At 39.2% G+C, this 22,050-nt stretch overlaps 1 protein-coding gene across 1 annotated transcript in view; it reads right to left on the reverse strand.

The window, feature by feature from the left end:
- Positions 1 to 505: 505 nt before the first annotated feature.
- si:dkey-199f5.8 (beta-1,4-galactosyltransferase 3) overlaps positions 506 to 22,050 on the reverse strand; it is a 42,930-nt gene continuing 21,385 nt past the window's right edge. Inside the window, exons 2-7 of the mRNA XM_041793193.1 lie at positions 20,102 to 21,495; positions 11,277 to 11,512; positions 8,223 to 8,410; positions 5,529 to 5,651; positions 5,321 to 5,425; positions 506 to 3,683 (exon numbers count right to left, since the gene is read on the reverse strand). Of these exons, the coding sequence (XP_041649127.1) occupies positions 3,416 to 3,683; positions 5,321 to 5,425; positions 5,529 to 5,651; positions 8,223 to 8,410; positions 11,277 to 11,512; positions 20,102 to 20,378 (1,197 nt within the window). The 5' untranslated portion in view covers positions 20,379 to 21,495 and the 3' untranslated portion in view covers positions 506 to 3,415. The remainder of the gene's footprint in view (positions 3,684 to 5,320; positions 5,426 to 5,528; positions 5,652 to 8,222; positions 8,411 to 11,276; positions 11,513 to 20,101; positions 21,496 to 22,050) is intronic.

Consider the following 22,050-nt stretch of genomic DNA (forward strand, 5'->3'; position numbering starts at 1 on the left):
AACACAGCCCTCTGACATCAACTCTGACAGACACACACATGTGGAGGAACATGTGGATGAGAAAAGGGTTTCTCCATCCATGAAGCGACACATTATTCATAAACTTTACAAATAAACTTGTGGCTTATTACAGTATTCCTTGTACAGCAAAGGAGTACAATGAAATACATGGATCCATGTCTGTATAGGATTTCAATTCATCCTGGATACTTTGCCACAATTTTTTCCTCAGCACTGATGCTCGACCCATCAAAACAGCTCTGCAATCCACTTTTGGGTCCCAGCTGAGAACCGCTGCCTAAAGAGGTTCATTCACAACAAGGTGCCATGGATGAAAATGGTCAAATATGCATTTAATTTTTCATCGTATGATTTTGTATGTGCCTGCCTGTTGCATACTGACACAAGGGGGAAGTTTTCAATACATTTAAAATCACAAGATGTCCTTTTGATCCACTTTCACTTGAAGGAATCAGACTAAAAGATGGTTTCTTAAGATAGACAGAAAAGATGAACACATCTGTTTAGATAATCAGTTTATTAATGAATGTAAGGCCACTCTGGACTGTGCAGAATTCATAAAGAGAGCAGAAATAACTCACAAAGTCACACTGCCCTTGGTTGCTCCAGTACTACCCTGTGGTGACTGTTTCCTATTGCTGCTGAGCTTAAACATCCACATCAGAACGGAGTCAAATCAAACAGAGAGAAGCACAGTAAGCTATGAAGGCTGTACATTGTGACCTCAGTATTTTTCTACACATTTCAACTCAAAGAAATTCAACTCTCATCTTAAAACTTCATACAGATAAAGTCACAAAAGTACAGTTTCTAGGTTACAACACGGACGCCGCAGCGTGTTTCATGTTTCCTTGGCGAGCACTGATATGTTTCATCTCCACTTTGTGCTCGGTACATTCCCTTACTAATAAGTTTTGCACATGCATATAAAGTCTGATATGATGGTTTTATTAGGTAAATACTAGCATTGTGTTTGCTGCTAAGGCCATAGGATTTAAATATGAATTCACCTTAGTGGTAATAATACAGTCATCTATTCATGAAAATCACAGGCAACCACTCTCAGCGCTCATCTTACTCAGCAGAGAAATATCACAAGATAAAAATAACTTCTAGAAGAGCTTTAATAAAAATAAGCATCCTGTCCCTTTCAATAGTTTTTATGATGTGGTTTAAACTGAGAACATGACAAAAAATAACTATAAAAAGCAGCGATAGGCCCATAATGATACAGAAAATCATGATAATGGTTCATTCAGTTCATTCATAATCACACACACATCATTATTTATCCTTCATCAACAGATTTCAGTGCAGTCATCTTTGGTTTTCATCTGTCATTACGCCCAGACTCACAGGGTAAAGGGACTGTTTTTATTCTTATTTTTATGAGTAAACAATCAAATCTGTCAGCAAGAAGGGGAGGGAGTCGGCATGCAGTATACGGGTGCAAGTGGAAAAGACACAACAGAAGTGGTTAAAATTTAAGTCGGGGTGATTATACTCAGGGATTTTATGTCAAAAATAAGAAAATTGACTGTTTACAGGTAAGCTTTGCCAAGGATATTCTGTCTTCATTTCCATCTTATTTGAACAACATTATACTCTTGATTTTTTTTTTTTTTTTTAAAGATTTATTTTTGGCCTTTTTGCCTTTATTTTGATAGGGCAGTGGATAGAGTCGGAAACAGGGGAGAGAGCGGGGAGAGACATGCAGGAAATAGTGCCACAGGCCAGATTTGAACCCAGGTCGCCTGCGTATATGGCATGCGCCTTAACCACTCGACTACCGGTGCGCCATACTCTTGATTTTTGTAGGAAAATCTCACATAATTTGTCTCTTAGTCCAGTATCTGCAATCCAAGATGTTCAGAATTAATGATCAAGCATTAATTCAGCAGCAAGGTCAAGAATGCTCATCCATGAGACATTTAAACTGCTTCTTTTCCCCAATTAATAATCCAAAAACATTCCTGTTTGCTGGCTTCAATTCAGACAAAGACATCAAGTCCTGATACTTGTGAAGCTGGTTAGAGAAATGTTTGATATTTCTTGCATGAGAATTAGTTGTTTTTTTTTACTGTGACATTCTAGGTTTGTCAAGAGATTGCCGCAAAAGTCAGACAACCTTTCAAAAAACAGCATGCAAAAGCACATGGTTGGCTTGTTTTAAAAGCACAGTACCTTACACTTCTACTTGGTAGAGATTATAACGATTTTTAAGGTTGTTCTTTTGGCTAAAGCTACTAAACTAATTTTTATGTCTACGTGGGAAAATCTGGTTAATAAAACTGGAGAAACAGGGGCAATAGACACAAAAAGAAGCACTAATGTAGATAAACTGCATTTAAGATGTTGAGGGGGCAAGCCAGCACTCTTAAAGGATAAATTCACATAGAAAAATAGAAATCACACACTGTTCATAATCAATATAATCTTTCAAAAATACAGTAACCAAAAGAGACTCCATTTTGATGTGAATCACAAGCTCATATGAAGGCAGAGGCTGATCACCATCACCAAAACCTGCTCTGTGTGAAAAAGGCAAAAACACCCAAAAATGAAAATAAAACCAAGATATCTGATATGCTGAGAAGTGAAAGCGCTACACATAGGAATCTGCTCTTTGTTTTTGCATGTACAGAGCTAAAATGCTTTCATTTTATCCTCATTCGTACTAAACATGATAAAAGGCAAAATACGTGTACAGCATCCTTTGAAAACAGGAAGATTTACTTGATCTTTGTATATGCTAATCAAACAGATAAACATCAGCCCAGATATTTGACGGGATATGTGCGTCATTTTTTGAGGCGGTAATGATATCAACAGTTGTAGACAAATCTGTCAAGTTCCTTCACTCTTTGTAGCAGCTTCACACGCTCAACTGGAAACAAAAAACATGTCCCTCGCTCCTGATTTCATTGGCGTTGAATAGAGAAAAAAAAAAGACTATCATGTGGCACAGTGTGGCTGCTGGTTTCTGCAGCTACTGCTCCATTAAATGCATGCTGTAGATAATGAAAGTAACGAGTGAAGGAACAAGAACAAAAACGTTTCTAAGGCATCATAAGGTTTAAGCAGCGACCACAGCGCTGTAGATACATAAACTCATAGAGTCCAACTTTAACCTTTCACTCTTCACCGTGGCTCCCTGGAAGAAGAATAAGTGATGTAACAGAAACCGAGGCGGAGAGCCGTCACCTCCAGGTCCAAGAATTCATGTCTATAGTTTTTATCCTCGCATGAGTCATCTGTCTGCATGCAGCATGATGTTGATTCTCCAAAATCCAACACAAAAATGCTAATATGAGCAAAAATAATCAGGCCGCGAAGGAGAAAAAACACCATTCTACGGACTGAAACATCATTAGCATCTGTCAGGGTAGATCATTTATAAAGAGGGGGCTTTTTTGAGTTTGGCGGGGGTTTTGGCTTGGCCTTTAGCTGGGCCTTCGGCAGGTGCTTTGTCTGCAGGTTTGCCTACAGCTTTGGCAGGAGGAGGTGGAGTCGGGGAAGGAGGGTGCAGGCCGGCCTCAGTGCCGATGTTGACAGTGATGTTGGTGTAGAGCGGCAGATACTGCCGTGAGATTGTCTCGTATTCAACTGTGTTCATCCCGTCCAACTTCCAAGTGGTGCGTGTCTTTGCCAGCATGTTGAACCTTTAGATGCAGAGACAGAGAGAGCAGTGAGTATCGAAGAGTGTATTTTACAATGTTTTACAAAACAGCAGTTTTTTTTCAGCTGTTTCAATCTGTGACAGAACAGTGCAGAGCCTGTTAGCCTGAACTACGCTGAGACCTCTAGTGTTTAAAAATAAAGCCAAAGGAAGTGAAAAAACAAGGGTGGCTGCAAAAACCGATGAATTTTCATTAGGTCCAAAATCAAAATGCTCATATTTACTGCAAGAATAAAAATGTTATAGTTTGATTCAGAAAGCATTTGGTTTCAAAAGCTAAGATAGAAATTGTGTTTTTATTTTATTAAGCCTATAAGTTATTCATTAATTTGCATAACAAGTTGTACGCAGAAGGGCATAACCTTTCAAAAAGAGACTGGGAGGTTTACTGGACCAGTGTTGTGTGTGTCACATTCTTTATGGGCCAATCAGGGAACCAGAACATATGCAGTCTGCATGTGCCCCTTTATAATGTGACCTCGGCAGGCCGCCAACATCATCATCATCACTGGAGCCAGTGGGTAAATAAAGCTCTCGCTGAAGCTGGTCAGGAGAAGAGCAAAAACATCTTTTCCACTTGGGAAAGCTTTCAGTGTGGTTCTATGTTCTTCTTTTAATAAAGAAATGTTTTCCACTTCTGATAAAACTTCTGCAAGAGCTGCATCTACAGTAATGTCTTCCCCCCACCTTATTCTCCCCAAATGATGCTGACTGGTTGCTTCATTCTCTGACTGGGAACAATCATTTCAGCTCACAGCTCTAGTTCTACTTGATGACAGCCATGGAATCTGGCCAATCCACTGGCTTTGCAAAGTTACTAGGTGTACCAATGGCCTAGTGGTTGGCTTGGGCTCCATTTACAGAAAGTACTCTTCCAAGCAGGCAGTCCAGGTTAAAGGTATCTTTCTCATACGTCATTACAATTCTCTTTCCCTGATCTCTCACACAATCCACTGTCCTGTCACTCCAAATAAAGGCAAAGGCAAGGATAGAGGTAAGCTTTCAAAAAGGTTGTTTGCAATCATATGACCCTGAACGCTCCATGGGCAGCAGGAAAGGGGGGCAGCATTTGGGAATGAATGGGAAACGAAGGAATAGTGGTACTTTCAAACTCTAACTGGACCTGTATGTTGCAATTATCATCAGAAATTTTCTACATACATAGAGTATGATCCCTAAACTTCACAAAAAAGTGATATTTACCTAGGTTTAACCAGTGGATTGGTTTTATTTTCTCACTCTGAATGCTTGGCATGGTTGTTAACAGTTCAAAACATGACCTTTTACTAGCGTTTCTCTATGTCAATGAGACATTGTCCCCCATCCGGAGTTCTCTGCTGCTGTGTGACGTCATCTGCAAAGAGCCTACATGGCTGCTATGGCTGGACTTTAACAAGCCTATTCAGAAGCCAGTGGGCAAAGAACAGGACTTTCTTTTGGTCAGGAATCTCATCAGTTAGGTTCTTGATCTCATCTAAGTTTCTTAGGGGGGTAAATAAATCTAAATAGAATGTCTTATGTAGTCTATGACCCTTACACACTTCAGAAATTTTAAATCTGTGCACACTGAATTAAGATTTGTTAAAATGTCTGGGTCAAACTGAACACAAGTGACGATACCTCTTTGGGTTCACATCGTTGCCTTTGTCCAGCTTGTGTTTTATCATCTTGTATCGGCCGACCTTTAACGACGGACGAGTGATATACATCCCCGCCAAAGACACTCTGAAAGGACAACATAATAAACAAATTAATGAATAAATCTGCATTATTCCAACAGTCCAGCTGGGTTCTCATCTTTTGGCTCATTTAACTCAGCTTTTCTTACCTGACTCCGATATCGTCATCCTCTCCACCCCAGCCCCAGTAGTTGTTGGGAAAACCATTCATTTTGAGGTAGTGCAGTGGTGTCAGAGCTGACACTCCTCCGAAGTACATCTTGTACGGAAGCCTGGTGGGGGTTAAAAGATTAAATGGACAAAGATAAGTGTTTCGAATAACAGTGGGGTCGACCTATTATCAGTCTGACTGATTATTCAGGCAGATATTTGGCTTTTAGGTGATTATAAATATCAGTATTCTATAAAGTCAATTAATTACTATTTTGGTTCCAATGCAAAACGTGTCTTCCCCTCTGGCTTAATTTTCAAACTCCACAGTCTCAACTAATGTTCTTTAAACAACACAATCTGATTGGCTAGCGATAACATGAGTACTAGCCAATCAACACTTAAGCCTAGGTACCACTGATATAGTGAGCATATAGTATATAGTGACATCACTTCCTGTTTTCCTGCTTTCCTCTACTGTATTGTTCTGTGCCGTTTCTCATGCTGATAAAGCTGTGGCTAAATTAATTAGTTTACCTCAGTTTGATTGTGAAATCTTACTTTTGCCACATTAAGTACATTTTGTACGTCTTAATAAATGCATATCGGTTATAAATAGCGGTTATCAGCCTCATGAACTATTGATCATTTCCCTGAAAAACCCATATCTTTTAACCCCTGCTCTGCAGGGCTGCTTTCAATAAAGTTTACTAGTTATTCGCCGATGAGCAGACCCTAACTTCATCAAGCTTCATAGAAAAAAAAAGGTCTTATTTTGTCCAGGAGATTCGCCTTTGCTTTGGTCTAAGTCTTTTTTAGAAGTAACAGTAGAATAATTAGTCAAGCCTCCTGAAAAAGAAGGTACATTTGTGGGTATTATTATGAGAAAAGTTTACGTTATTACTGCTAAAATGTTATATCACTGTTTACCAGTCACTAAGCTCATATTCTGCAACCACAAGTACAAATGAATTAGCCAAAAGAAGAACCCCCATCTCTAGTGGTTCAATGAGTGTTGCACAAAGCTGAAATTAACACGCTTGATCTAACAGATTCAGAGTTATTTTGCAGTTAACATTTGCATGGTGTTGAAAGGATCTAATTCTGAACAAACACTTCAAAAAATCTATCATTTAAAGACTTATTTAATCTAGTGTTTTTTTGAAAAGAAGTCAAGTTAAAAAAGTTGCTTTAGATATTTTCTTCCAGTTCTTGATCTCAAGCCACTACATGAATGCAAAAGAAATATAGATACTTTGATTAATAAAATGATATAATTGAAGTTTAACTACTTGTCGTCTCATGTCTTGAAATAAAGACCAGGATATCCCTCACTCATTGGCACTCTTAAGCTTGATCATTGCATTGGTTTGGGTGATTGAAAACCAGAATTAGAGAACATTTCACCAGTGTAGGCACATGTTTTTCAACTCAAAATAGAAAAATGAAATAAAATTGGAAGCCTTACGCCTAACTTTTGATTCTCTCTCAAGTCCATGTAGCATTGAACCCTCTGCAGACACCTGCATATGTAGCTGACATGCACCTCCACAAAAATATAACCCATCATTGAGGCCCCGTCCACAAGGAAACAAAATCAGGAGTATGTGCAAAAGTTTTTTGTCTGATCGGCGTTTCATCCACACGGAAACGGCGTTTCCAGTGACTGTAAACGATACTTTTTGGAAACGAGTTCCAGAGTGCATAAATCCGTAAACGACTAACGTTTTGTCTCCGTGTGGATGGCTATCCGCATCTTTCTTGAAACAATTACATCACACACAGCAAAGCTCTCGTAAGGCGCCTGCGCATCCGACCAAAACAAACATGGCGGATTACAGATTTGTGTTTGTGCTGCAGAAGCTACTGGGCTTGTTATGGCTTTTACAGCAAAATCTGATGCTACTTTACCACCACCACGAAACGCACACACCATATGTTCTTAAATCCAACACAGAGAACAACCAGAAGGGCAACTAGAAGAAACTTTGTGTCAGTTTTCTGTGATCTTCTCTAGTTTGGCGTGTTACAGCATCACATATAGGCTTGGCATATATACTACAGTGTTTTCAGTCGTTTTCAGCATTTCCGTGCTTACGCTGATATTTCCTGAAATGATTACGTCTTTACGGAAAACTTTTTCAAAACAGAACGGTAGTATATTGTTTTCATCTCCATGTGGGCAGGGCCTGAATCAATGCAGACAGGACGCCCTGTGACTGGTCTGCTGGGTAGCACTGGGTGGCTGCCAGTCTCTGAGTCTCTGAATAATGACTGCAGGTGAAATAAATGGCTGCAGATGGCTATGTAATCTAAGCAAACATGCGTTTCCTCATCCATGCATCTCTCTCTGTCTCAACGAGGACAAAAATGTTCTTCTCAGCTGATTTAGTGACTGTATTTTCCATCTCCCTTGATGTCTCCCCTCCTTTCTTCTTTCCACTATCAACTGCAGACTCATATTTATCAACTCCAACATAATAATGTTGGTTTAAATTTCCATGGTTTCCTGTACTCAAACAACTAGGATGTAATAGCAGGACTGGGAACTGAGGTGAAAAAGCACTTCCAAGTAGTGTAATCACAATGGCATAATCCACTGCTGTACAGCTACAGCATAGATTCAACAGAGAAGTAAAAACCAGGTTTTAGTGTTATTAGTAGGGGGCACAGTCCAGAAAGAAAAGTCTTACTTGTAGCCAAACTTGTCCATGGCGATGGCCGAGTGTTTGGGGTTTGAGTCACAGATGTAGGTGTTGCGATCGTCTTCAGGGATGAGGTCAACATCGTGGAAGAAAAGACAGTCCCAGTCTTCCTCCCTCATGGCTTCACGAAAACCAATATTCATCAGCTTGGCCCGATTAAAAGTGTAGTTTCCCGCCTGTGAAAAAAGAGATGGTGTCAAAACAGGGAACAATCGATCCATTATTAGGGATTGGAATCGATAGAATTTTATCGATACTGATGCCATTATTGATTCTTCTCATCGATTTGATTCATTATCGATTCTCTTATTGATTCCTCCCTGTGAATTTTCTTTTTTTGATTGAAAAATGTTAAAAATCAAGCGTTTGAGAGGAGAACATTCTAAAATATACAAAAAATCTTTTTTGTTGGAAATGTCTCAGTAAAAACAAAACCGCTCTCTGGATCTTTTATCTCTGAACTTGAATAAGAATACAGTATTACCACTCATTTTCTTTAAAAAATAAAACCTTAAAATAAATCTAAAACTAGTCTCTGGATCCTAGATCTCCGTAAGCATCAAAATAAATTGAGCTCTTGTGCAAAATTAACAGTTATTGGGCAAAAGATGCATATCATGCATTAGACATCAATGTTTGTTTCAACGTTTCACATTGACCTGTGTGAGTCATTTTTGGAGAAATGAAGCCAGTTTTGACCACTTTAGTCTGTTTTTGTGACAGTTCACTAGAAATGGGTGGTAATAGGGTAATACTATATCCTAAGGGAATTAAAAATAGCTACGGTGTTGCTTTTATTACCATCATGAAGATGGTAATGTGCAATGAGCGCATATTAATAATCAATTCCTCGAGAATATGTATACTTTTCCACCCGCAGCACCGCTGCCTGTGTATGATGACGCTTTAAAAGTAATGACTGAACTCCTGTTAATGATGTCGGGACAGTTTTGCAAAGGACGAACACTCACATACATACTAGCGCACAGATACTCGTGTGCCATGGCACAGGCACGGAGCGGGCACAGTTCTGGCACCTCGGTAGTATTCTCTACAGTCAAACTGTTAGAGGTGCACCACTGGCTCCAATGTGATCTAAGACAACATGAGTTTAAAAATGCTCTAATTCTTCTTTCTAGGCATAGATCAGTGATGAAATATTATTATGCATGCCCACAGGTGCTGCGTCCTGTGGCAGCCATGCCATGCCATGTACAATCAAAACCACTGAGGGTTTTAAAAATGTTTAAACTCATCTTTACCAGTTTAATGTAAAATGAAGATGAAATTAATCCATGCTTGTTGGTCTTTTTATGTGCTTGAGTATTCTGTGACTTTTTTTAAGACCATCGTAAAGTAAACACTTGGCAGGAGGGGGCTCACCATTGAAGCAAAAAGTGGACATAAACAATAATAAAGTCCAATCTTAATCTGTTTAAAAGCAGACTGAACATTACTTCACATTCAAAGATTCTATGATATTAGATTTGGATTATTACCTCTCATCTTAGCTCTGGGAGGTGGGGAGGGGAGGAAGGAAAAAGAGGACACGTCTGTGTCATTGAAAAAGAGAAACTTCATTTGATCCCCTGCCCTGATTCAAACTGTTTTACTTAAATAATTCACTTTTCGTGCTCCTGTAAACGTCTCCTTATAAAAGTGTTTTATTTTAGACTCAAAGCAATTAGATAAAGGCTTAGATGAAGCGCTTCAGAGGTGTGTGCTCCACTCGTTGTGCTTACACATGCATGCCGACAAGTGTTTAATGTGTTTTTTAAACACCTTGTGGCGATACTGTACAGCCCCGTAAATGTTTATTTTCTCTATTCATGTTTGCTGACTGCCACATGCGAGGCCTGTTTTTTATGGCACACAGAGGTGAGGCATCGATAAGGGAGTCGTTAAGATTAAATGTAAATGATGTTGATGGATCGAGCCGATTGGAACCGGTTCTCAACGGGAACCGGTTCTCTGTTCCCATCCCTATCCATTATCTATACTGCTTATCCTGTTCAGGGCTGTAGCTGATCCCAGATGTCACTGGGCAAAGGGTGGGGTACCCCCCTTGACCCACCAATTACAGGGATGATGGCCATGACCCAAGCCATAACATAAGAGCCTGGCTGCTAATTCATAACAGGACATTTTTTTGTGAGGGTTTACAGAATAAGCAAGACAGTGCTTGTGAAAATTTGCCCATCAAGTATTCAGCATTGGAACACAACTGCACCTTCAAGCACCCAAATACTGAGCTTCCATATAAGGCAAATTTCAGATGTTAAAGTAATATGCCTAAAGAATAAGTACAGAGCACCCCAGTTCTTTCCGCCTCATGTTAATCTGGATAAATCGGGTGCAATATAAAAATGGAACATAAAATGGGAGCTTATACCAGATACCCTGCTGAAGAGCCACTTAGTCTTTGCTGAAGAAATTATTTCAGCAGTATAGCCCTGTGGGAAAAGTCCATTTTTAGCCATTTGTGGGAAATCCTTTTAGCTTTTTAGCTGTAATGCACAAATCCGACAGCCATGATTCACACTAAGGAAAAAGCCTCGATTTGACTCACTAGGAAATGAAAGACTTATTGCTCATCTCTACCACAACATTGCATCATATTTTTCAGGCCTTATTTAGATGTCAATTCCCTGATTTGGCCTGAAATCTAACACACTGCAGCCTCTGCAGCATTCTTTGTGAACACATAATTTCTAGGTGTCCGCTGAGCAGAGACAGAAAGACAGATTTAACAACAGAATGCCAGCAGAAGACATGCAAGAGATAAACTGCTGAGGTGTTAATATGAATGTATTGTTACAGCTGAAGCTAAGGAGATTAAACCCTCTAAGCCACTTGGGCATTAACCTGTAACTTGCACATGCAGCTACAGCACACAAGAGGGCGCCTTTTATCAAGTCTGAAGTGAAGTGGACTGGAAACAATGGCTACACTCAGCACACAGACCAAGTTATTGACATGTGAGCTGTAAATATCTAACAAATCAATCAAACTTCTTTGACTCTTCGGCTGTGTGTGCATCACCTGGTGAATGACATATATCCCATAATGCAGCTGTTGTCGCTGTAGAAAAGGATGTAGATAGTACAGGAGGAACTTGAGGTGGTGCTCTCTGTGTCTGTGGGGAATGATGATGGCTGTTTTGTGTCTGGCCTCACAGTCGGGCGGCCTGTAGCGTCCTCCACGCACCACCAGAGGATTTTTTCTCTGAACCTCTGCCAGAGTGAGTCCTGACGGGAAGCTGACGTGGATCGGCCCACCTGCAGGGCAGAAATGAGTCTGCTGTCATTATCAGGAGGAAACATTACGTGCCGATGGAGCAAAAGCAAATCATGTGGTTGGTGTATGAAAGACCATGATTTGAATGGAACTTCATGGCTGAAAGTGACATCTTCTCTCCCTCAAAGGCAGAAAAAGCTGAATGTGTTAGGAATGTGAATTTTGTTAAATAACTTATTTCCTTGCATGCCTTCTTTTCATCTCACTGGAATGCAAAGAAATAAAAATTCTGGCCTTTAATCAAGGTTTAAATTGGCAGAATAACTCTTTACTCTCATACAAAGAAGGCATGATTCCTTACCAAACATGCACAGGGGCAACACCAAAAACAGAAAGATTAACAAAGAACAAAGAAAGCAAAGAATTAAAAGAAAAAAATCAACTGCTTCTAAAATAATTTATATTTAATGGAATAAGGATGATAAGCTGTGCCTAGTTAAAGTCTGTGATTTTATGTTTTTGAAGAGTTCAGTCAGGAACACTTGTCATACATTTAACTGTTTATTGTAAAGTGGATATACACTTGGTTGAGAAGTCTCTGCCCAGAAAAGATGCCTCCTGGGTTAGCCAAGCACCATGCATTGACTCTCCTGGGAGTGCCTGGCTAGAAACTCCCATATGAATAGATACATTTATGACAATGTGTGTTGAATACAATAAAATTAGTTCAGAAGCAATTAATCCATAGTAGCATAAATCTGAAAATGAGGGTGCAACAAGCTTAATGCTATAGAGGAGGAGGCTGGGGTGGTGGAGGGGAAGTTGAGCTTGTAGAAGTGTGGCGGCTCTGTTGTACAGTAAAATAATACACTTTCAAAAGTGTAGTTTAACTAAATAGACACTTACAAAGTTTTAAATGTAACTCTTTAGCTCAATTAATGCTGTCAATTTAAGCTTGTTTATTGAGTTGACTTTACTTGAACAACCTGGTTGGAGATCTATTCTCATGTTCTTGCCAATGAGGAAAGCAGCCAAAATATTGGTTATATATGTTGGCAGGAATTGTAATATCTGCTAATATCATTCATTTATGTTTTAAGCTAATATGTACTGATGCAGGCAGCTGCAAAAGTTGTGCATCCCAATTGTTTTCTTTTTCGCCCACTCCTTTATGGGAGTCATTTGAGTTGTTCATGTAGCGCTTGAGGTAACATGGATCAGGTTTTTTCAATAACCATTTTCTGGCTTAAGGAAAATGGCCGCTATTTAAATGTCAAATAATTTTTAAAATCAGTCCAAACTCTGGCGAACTACTGAGGGTCTGAGAATTAAAGCCCCCCTGTAGCACAGTCCACTGGCACAGCTTCCAGTTGTAGTTCATATGTCGACCTTAAATGCCCCAAATCAGACACATAACATTGAATTATTTAAGGGGATGCACAGCATTATCGGTGTGATATTGGCACATATGTAAATTTCATTTGTTTTCAGCCAATATATTGGCTTTAAATATCGGTAGTATGTACAAAAAATCTGTGAAGATTTAAGCAGAACCAACAGACTAAAGTTTTTTTTCAAGGACTGGCATTTCAGGGTTGAGCTACAGCTAGTTGAATTTTTTTTCTCACTTGAAGAATGCTTGTGTTATTTACGCACTTTGGCAGGATTGTCTCAGAGAACCAACATGAAAAGCTTTACTTTAATTAGGAGAATTAATCTAAATAAAGATGGTAAAAATGAGGATCAAAGTTTTATTTGTTGCTCTGCAGAGCTCACTGTGTGTTATCCATACATCAATGATATATTAAATGAATATGATATTATCAGCTTTCAAGATGGGGACATAAAAGCATGTTTTAGCTCTTAAAAAGCAGCACGCAAACAGAGGGAGGCCAGCCTGAACCTGCTGCAGAGTGAGAGAAGAGTGGCTGTGAGACCTCAGTCAATCAATCAGTCTTTGTTTGTGTGGTGCCAATTCATAACCAAAGTTATCTGAAAACACCTTACAAAGAGGGCAGGTCTAAACCGTACTCTCCGTTATGGTCTATTATAGTAGACCAGAGTTAATCACTAATAGACTAATGGAGGCTAATTAAAAGTACCAAGAATATAAACTGCTTTGTTCTGACTGTTAAAGGGGATTAAAGAAAGCCTGAAATGTCCACTAGCCTTTAAAACAAATGAAGTGTGTTTTATCATTTCTGAGTTTCTTGCCAAACATATCAGCTGTAATTCTTACATTTTAGAGGGCTGGATGAGAAGCCGTCTCTTACAACCTTCAGTCATTTGTCTGTGCGCACTTGCACACACAGGAGCGGATTAGATTGATTATTCAAGTCCAAAGACATGCTGACTGATTATATGTAAAGTTGTTTTTCATGTTTGTTTTCAGCTCTTTAACACTCTCAGGATTTGTACAGTTTGGATTAAATATCTCCCTTAACCCAATCACAGTAGTTTAAAAATATTTCCTATTTAAGACATTAAATATTTAATGTGTCTTGAGTTTCTTCTTTTTTCTCCCCCGAATAACTGCAGGTTTCCCTGCTTTAATCTCCTAGGATATTTTCCAAATTATATTAAGGTGTACAACATAATTTCAATCCTTAATGAATGCAGGATGTTTAATTTATTTCATAAATCGATAAAGGAAGGTTTGTTTATCTAAGATATGTTGCTCACATGGACTGTTAGAGGTTTGGTTCAATGTTAAATAAATTCTAAATGCTATGTCTAATCTAACGACATTGATTCATGCTGCACTTAAGAGGAACAGCTCATTTCTACTGCCCTAAACATGTGGTGCCCTATAATTCAAAAAGCAAACTGTTTGAATATCAGTACTGATACTGGGACCAGCTAAAATAAGATTAGAAATACTGCAATATAAGAATATTGGATATTAGCAAAATTCCTGTATCATGCATCCTTAATGACAAACAAATTCAAACAGGTAAAATGTTTGACATTAGTTCAAACATATACGTTTTTGCTTTAAATACTGCTGTTAAAGATGTTTCACTTACAGTTTATCCAAGGTTTTGATTTCATAGTTCCAACAAGCAATTAGAATATGTCACTTTAAATAAACAAAGGTTCCTCAACTAAATAATAAAGAAAATCAGAGAGGAGTTGGTGTCACGTGTTGCGGCACTATCAGGGTTTTCTGAACACAAGCTAAGTATCAACTTACAGGATTTGGTTATAATTTCCAACTCTCTTTGTGCATCCTTCACTCATTTCACCCACCCTTAAACCAGCTTTACTTATTCCCTGGTGGTTTCTGTTGACTTCCTGTCACTGGACAGAATATCCACAGGTACTTCAGTTACCTTTATATCCATTCTGTTACTCCAGGAAACTAGTCAACACCTCATGGCTCAGTTATCAGTCAAGTAGTGTAGAGTGACCGTCAGTTACGTGAGAACAAGGCTTTAAGGTTTATTCAAAGATTACAGCCTGGAAACAGAAAACTGAGCCTTCTTTGACTGTCTTTGCCCCGTAAACTGAACAAACATTCAGCAGGATCTGGATGTCTTGGTGATGTTTAAGGAGTGTGTGGCACATAGAAGACAAACAGAGAAGGATTTATTCTCCACTTACAACCTTTTGTTTCCTAAAAGTTGTAATCAATTCTCACTCTCTTTGTAAGCACAGTTTGCTCAGTTGTCATTGAGACGAGAGGTGTGGTTAAAAGGAGTGAGCAAGGAAGAATTTCAACTTAGAGGGGGATGTTTTTTACATTTATTTCCCCTCTTAAATAACACAGTTATGTTACCATCAAATTAAAACAAAGTTATCATTAATTCTGTACAAAAACCTGATAAAATGTCAGATTTCAAAACATACCATGTATAACACTCCAACCCCCCACAAACCTCAAGTTCCTGATCATGGCTTTTCTTCTGGGCATTCTGTTAATTTGGCCAAATCTGGATGCAGCGTTACTACTGACATTAATCACAGACATTTAACAATTCTTTTAACTGAAAAAAATCCAATCTGATCCATCAGCCTCCCTGTAATGAGTAGGTGGCATTAGGCAGCTATTTTTAAGCTCCTCTGGTCCGCTGATGAATATTATTTAATACCCTGGAGTGCTGATTTAAGCTGAAGTTAACACAGTGTACCTCACATAACAGGGGTTTCTACACTACCTCTGATGTAAAGTATTTTAAGTGAAATTTTTAAAGGTGCTTCCTGCATAAGTCCTGTTAAGCTCACATTAATGATCTACCTTACCTTGTTGCAGTCTACTAGTCACTTTGTTAAAAACAGTTTCAGAGAAACTACTAAAGGTTTCTGTTTACTTTCTAAACAATACCCAGGAAAACCTACATGACCTTTCCACTTCTTCCTTTCTAAGAAGAAATACAAAAGTGGTGGACACCCTTTCACTCAGCTGTCTACATCAGTTTGACACTCCTGTCAAAGGCTTGTTTAATACAAAGTGAAAGGGGTGAGTATTGAGATATTCAACTCTTTTGTGCAACCTTCATACTTCACAGAGCAAATTGGTGAGACTAGTTCTCACTTCTGCATCCAAGAATACATTTATGGGATCAGTGATAGAAAATACATACTCTCTGTACCTTAAACACTTAAGCCAATATTACTGATGGGCATCCAGAAACATGGTTTGGTACTAAAAGTATAGTTTTGCTAATGGACAAATGGTGTTCCTAACATTATTTAGAGCAATGGTTCTCAGCCAGTCCAGCTTCAGGATCAACCATCACCTCCTGAAGAGAAATTGTGACCCAATTTTTAAAAAATTTCCCACTACTCAGAATTTTTAAACGAAGACTGTTGCAGTTTGGACCAAAAACAAAACATAATTGAACACAGAGACGGCACAAAAGAAAAATGACATGATTAAAATTCACACTTAACCAAAGCACATAGATGCAAACATTTTCCTGAGATAGCATGGATATTTGGTAATTTCTTGAAGAATTCCCCCATTATCTTGGGAAAATCAGATTTATTACCCAAGCAAACTGAGAAAAGTAAGCAAAAATCTTGATGCAAATACTTACATTTGCTTGTCATCATTGGAAGAGCTTAAAATACATGTTTGAGTTCACTCAAGACACTTACTTTAATTAGTTTGGGGCTTCCATAAATTCGAGGTATGGCTATTAAAATATGACACTGTGCTTATGAGGATCAAACCACATGGTTCACAGTTACACCTAGTGTTTATTAAATTTTAAGGTATTCAAGCACAACTGCTGTAAGTTTCCAATAAGTGCCGTCTTTAGTTCACTGCTAGATATTATTTTCACTAAGGCAGCTGAATCTTTTGGTACATTAACTGGAGTGTATGGGGAACACTTCATGTCACGTGCACATGTGTTTGAAGGACATTCAAGATTTTGTGAAGGCAGAGAGGATGTCCAAGACAATGCTGCTCAGCCATGCACATCAAAAACTTCTGAAAACATTCAACAAATTTAACAAATCATTTGAAATGATCAATGACTCTGTATAAGAATGACAGCAGAAATGGTCTCTATTAGGTATGTTCCTAGGCATCTATTTCTCCATTTGGCTAATCAGCCATTTAAATTGCATTTAACCGACTAATCTTATAAGAAGAAAATACTTAGAAAACAGTCACATTCTTCATAGGGTCACTACGTTGGTGGATGTGATGTGAGTCTGATATGCTCTGTATAGTGTGGTTAAAATTAGCAGCTAGCTCCCCAGGCCTTCGTTCCTTTTTGCAGATTAATGTGCTGAAGCTGACTGCTATGCTTCTCACATTTACATCCAGTGAAGTGCTGGGGGAAAGCTCAGACAGGAAGGCAGTGGCCATTAACTGAAGCTACAGCGGCTTCTAGTGGTGGGAGGTTCATCATAGTTTAAAAAAGCTTTATAGACTGGGATTTTAAGCCTGTTTTTATTTTAAAAAACAAGTTATTAGTTAAACCGATCCCTCGTCTCCATTCATAAAGATCAAGTTTTGCAAATAGAATATGAAAATTTGAACATGTCAAAAGTGTGTGCCAAAGCTGTCCCAAAACTTCTGACTCCTGTTCAAAAGGAAAAACGCAAGCAAATTTTTTCGAGACATTTAGAAACTGACATTCTTAACTCTTATTTTCTGATGCCACTTACTAGAAACATACAGCATTTGTGGGTGAACACCTAACCTTTAATATATAACACTCATTGACTGTGAACCACGTGCTTTTACCCTCATAAGTGCAGTCGCATTACTTTACCATAACTCATACACTTTTTTTTCTTGGCCCACACTCACAAACCATTGGAAAGAGCTTCCAGGTCCACTTTTGGGCCCCAGCCCCACCAGTTGAGAACCACTGATGTGGCGTTAGCGTGTGTTAAAGGCTCCTCTTTAATGCTGACACCACTCACAACCTCAGTCTTAGAGTTGTTTCACAAGAGCTTATTGCTGCTTCGGTTACAAAATTTGACTTCTGCTTTCCTCAGTACTATCCTTAAGATCTGTTCTACTGCGTGCTTATTTCCCTCCTGAGGAAAAATCACTAAGAATGTAGAAAATAATGTAAAACAATCCTATCCTGGTGATAGCAGCAGTTCTAGACCTAGACACTAAACCCTCAAAAAGTCAGGTCAGTTTCTCACCACAGCTGGTGACTAAACTAAGGAAGGAAGGAAGAAGGAACATTGGCAAGTGTGGCAGTGTCCCAAATGCTGAACTTTTAAGGAGAGCAACAAAAACATTTAATGTTGAGGTTGTTTTTCCAGAGATGAGGCACATACAAAGATTCAGGCTGATGTTTACAACAGCAATATAGCCGATAGCCAGTACTTATATTTTTTACAGCATTTTTTGGTGAAACAATACCACTATGACAACATTTTCCCAAATAATTAACCATGAACACAGACCAGAGGTATTCTTACAGGTCACTCATCCTGCCAAGTAAAAATATCTGATTGGATTCAGCTAGTTAGTTGTGCCAGAGCTGATATTGGTTAATACCAGTGTTAAACTGTGCACCCCCAGTTTTTACACTCAAGACAATGAGTGCTAAAAAAGATCAGCTACATAGGTTTTGTGGATGCTGCCAGTGTAATGTTAACATTCTGTATTGTGCAAAATCATTTTCATTTGAGCCTCATTTTTTCAACAACCCTAGTCCAAGTAGTGCCACTGCCTGTTTTCTGCTGAAATAAGCAGCCATGTCAAGGCAGTGAATCCATGCAAAAACTCTGAACAAACTACTGCAAGGTCACTGACTGAGAATAGGTATGGGATTGCCTGAAATATAAATATAATGTTCCTGAAGAAGCAGAAGTTAGGCTAAGTTACAGATACTGAAGTCCCATTTGTGGTGAACTAAATATGTAAAATAACATGTTTTTGTCTATAACACAGATCAGATATATTTTACTAGATGACATGCTTTAAAATGTAAGGGTAAGTATTGAGTATACAAGGCACCAGTGCACCACTGAATATAGATCTATTTCAGCACATATGAATTTGAATGTCTTTCTTCTGTTGTATCACAAAGTTTGGTTTAACTTCATTGAAGTTAATGAAAGTTTGGGACACAACATCTTGAAGTAAAGCCTTCTATGAGACTGTGAAAACAGAACTCCAAGAATCAGAAGAATCAGATGGTTTCCTCTTGAAGCAAAAACAAGCGCATGAGAGAACATGAGAGATAAATATCACTGATTCTCAAGATAAGGGACAAAACATGTTCTGAACTTAAATTTGTAGGTTTTTTTTGCTACATTCATTTGAAGTTGATATTTGTACACACTGAAGTCTAAACTAGCAGATGTGTGTAGGAACAGATTTTTAAATCAACACTTTTTTCAAAATACAACTTTTTTACCAATCACATCTGGATTTTTGTCAACTCTATCAAACACAATGAAATATATTAGATTTTTATTTTATTAATTTCATATGAATGACAAAGTTTCAGCTATCTAATAATGTTATTAAGTTAAAGCTAGTCATGCATTATTTGCACTTGTTTTACTTATCTGAGGTATCGTATAAATGAATTTCATGATTTTTCTAACTTTTCCAATTCCACCAGTTTGGCTCTTTGTCACTCAATCCAGCTCAACCAGTGTGCTAGATTTTTCACAATTTATTTATGTAGTCGTGATTCACGCATGTAAAAGAGACAATGACTTTTCTTTTGTACAGTCGTCAGGTGCTAAGAAATAAGGCGGTCACAGTTAAATAAATTCAAACTTGATACATATGACATCAAATAATATCAATACCATAGATGGAAATAGATATCCCACATTGGATTATTTTGTTTTTTTAATGATAAAAGTTGCAAGAAAACTCTTGCATGTTGTCTGAATTGTACAAATTTGGCAATATTCTGGCAACCAGTGTATTCATACAAATGAGACAGTGTCATCAGTTGTGCCTGATATAGAATATACTGAAGGCATAATCTACAGTAGTATCTCAAATATGACTTCCAGCAAAACCTTACTGAATCTGAATGGACCACCCCTACTTTCTTTCCTCTGCTCATGGCAGCCTTGGGTTAAAATTCTGAAGACTGGCAGTTCTCTAAAGCTTTTTGAAACGACTGACAGTGTCAAAAGTTGTGACAAACTCAGAATGAAGTGACTCTGAGGCAAGTTTCACTCACCTATAAGAGGGGACGTCTTGGGGCAGTATGGCATGTCGCTTCCATGGCTATGACCTTTGGATAGGTGGGAGAGGTTGGCATAGACATCACCCCCGATGCTGATGCTCGCAGGCGTGTGGTTTCGGCCTGACAAAGCAGTGGTGTCTGGTTTGCGAAAGATGCGGATGAAGTAGCTGACTCGCTTCTGGTATCCCTCTCGGGACAGCAGCGCCATGACCACCAGCTGGATGCCCAGGAACATGAATAAGTAGCGCCATTTTGAGTGGATACTAACCATGGCGATAACTTTGCGTCGCAAGAGTAACGGAGGCTGGGAGGTGGCAGTGCGGAAAGTCTTGCTGGTGTGCAGCAATACAAATCTCTGTGCTAGGACTTTCCCAAAGATAAGAAAAAAAATGGAGGATTGTCAATTCTGTATTAGAATGAGGCTGCTGTAGAGGCTGTTAACACCCAAACACTACATCAAATATTCTATGTACCTTTACCAAAATAGGGTAACACACGCTGTATGTGACAGTGTCAAAGTATGTAGGTGACTTGTGGCAATATGGAGTATTACTATAAAAAGTGAGATGAAAATCAAAATGGCAAAAAGGCACTTTTGGTAGGCTGATATTAAAAATAAACACCAAGAAGCAGAAAAAAGGAAAAAATATCCTCATCCAAAAACAAAAAACAAAGTCTTGTTTACTTTTCTCTAGTTCACTGCATTACTTGTTGCAGCCCACTATGTGGCAAATATCTCCAAAGTAGACTGCTGGTCCAATGTGTTGTTGGCGTGGGGTGGTAATGCCAGTCCCACATCATGTGGTCTCACCCCCATTGAATTCCACGTGTTTCCATGTGAAGCTCATTCTCCTCTGGTCAAATAAACGGCAGCGCCAGTGTCTCTCACTCGCTCTCGCTTCCTCTCTTTGTGAGTTTTACGCTGCCGTCTGTTCTCCCTCATGCTCTCTCCTGAGGGAGGCCTCCACAACAACAACAGCAGCCATGACAAAAGGGAGCATATGCAGCCGTATAGGGCCTATGCTTTACACAGGATTACACGCAGTGTCCACCGACTCACTGTCTGGCTTGCTGTAGAGACAGGGGGGAGTGGACCATGACCAGCGTGGGAGGAGTGGTCAGAGGTTTGCATGTGTGTATGTGGGCGGCAATGTGTTTGTTAGGGGGGAGGGATTCAGTGGAGGGTCAGGCCGAGAGGAAAAAGAAAAGGGGGAGCGATGGAGGAGGAGGAGAAGGAGGAGAAGGAGGAGGGAGAGTTTTGATCCTCGCTGCTATTGTTCCATAATGATGCAATCCACAGCCAGGAGACAGCTCAAACAGCTCACTGGGCTGACAGCCACTGGTTTCACTGGAAGCACAGGAACTGGACCAGTGGCAGCAGCACAGCTCTGAAAGACACAGAAGAGGGGGAGGGACATTTACATGGACTGACAACCTTTGGTTCAAACTGTTTACATCAGCGATTTTGTAGTTACAGCAGAATGACTTTCCCATGCAAACAATGACTAATTGTGTGCTGTACAGGCTCAACAAATGGATTGTGTTTGTTTACATGGAGACCCAACAGCACAGTTGGAAAGCCTTGACTAATCAGGCCCAGCGTGGGCTCGAGCGCACAAGCCTCCCCAAAGAGAGGCCTGCTGCCCACAGCTGATGGCAGACGAAAAGCTGTGCAGCGCAGTGTAGATGAAAACTTCCATGTTCAAGAGCCAAAAAAACTCAACGGCCCTGCTGACGTAGGTTGCTGTAATGTTTGCAGGCCTTGTGTAACCCCAACAGATACCTTGGATTTGTCTGCTGCAGTATCAAACACATTCTTAGTCGCAAATCAATTAGTTCTTGTTAAAGTAGTCAGCCTCAGACCACTAATCCTAATCCCAGCGAACGCTACAAGACTGGTGAAGAGATTGAGAGAGACGGATAGGAAAAAATAGTTCAAAACA

Source organism: Cheilinus undulatus, linkage group 8, assembly GCF_018320785.1.
Source record: "Cheilinus undulatus linkage group 8, ASM1832078v1, whole genome shotgun sequence".
Lineage (NCBI taxonomy): Eukaryota > Metazoa > Chordata > Actinopteri > Labriformes > Labridae > Cheilinus > Cheilinus undulatus.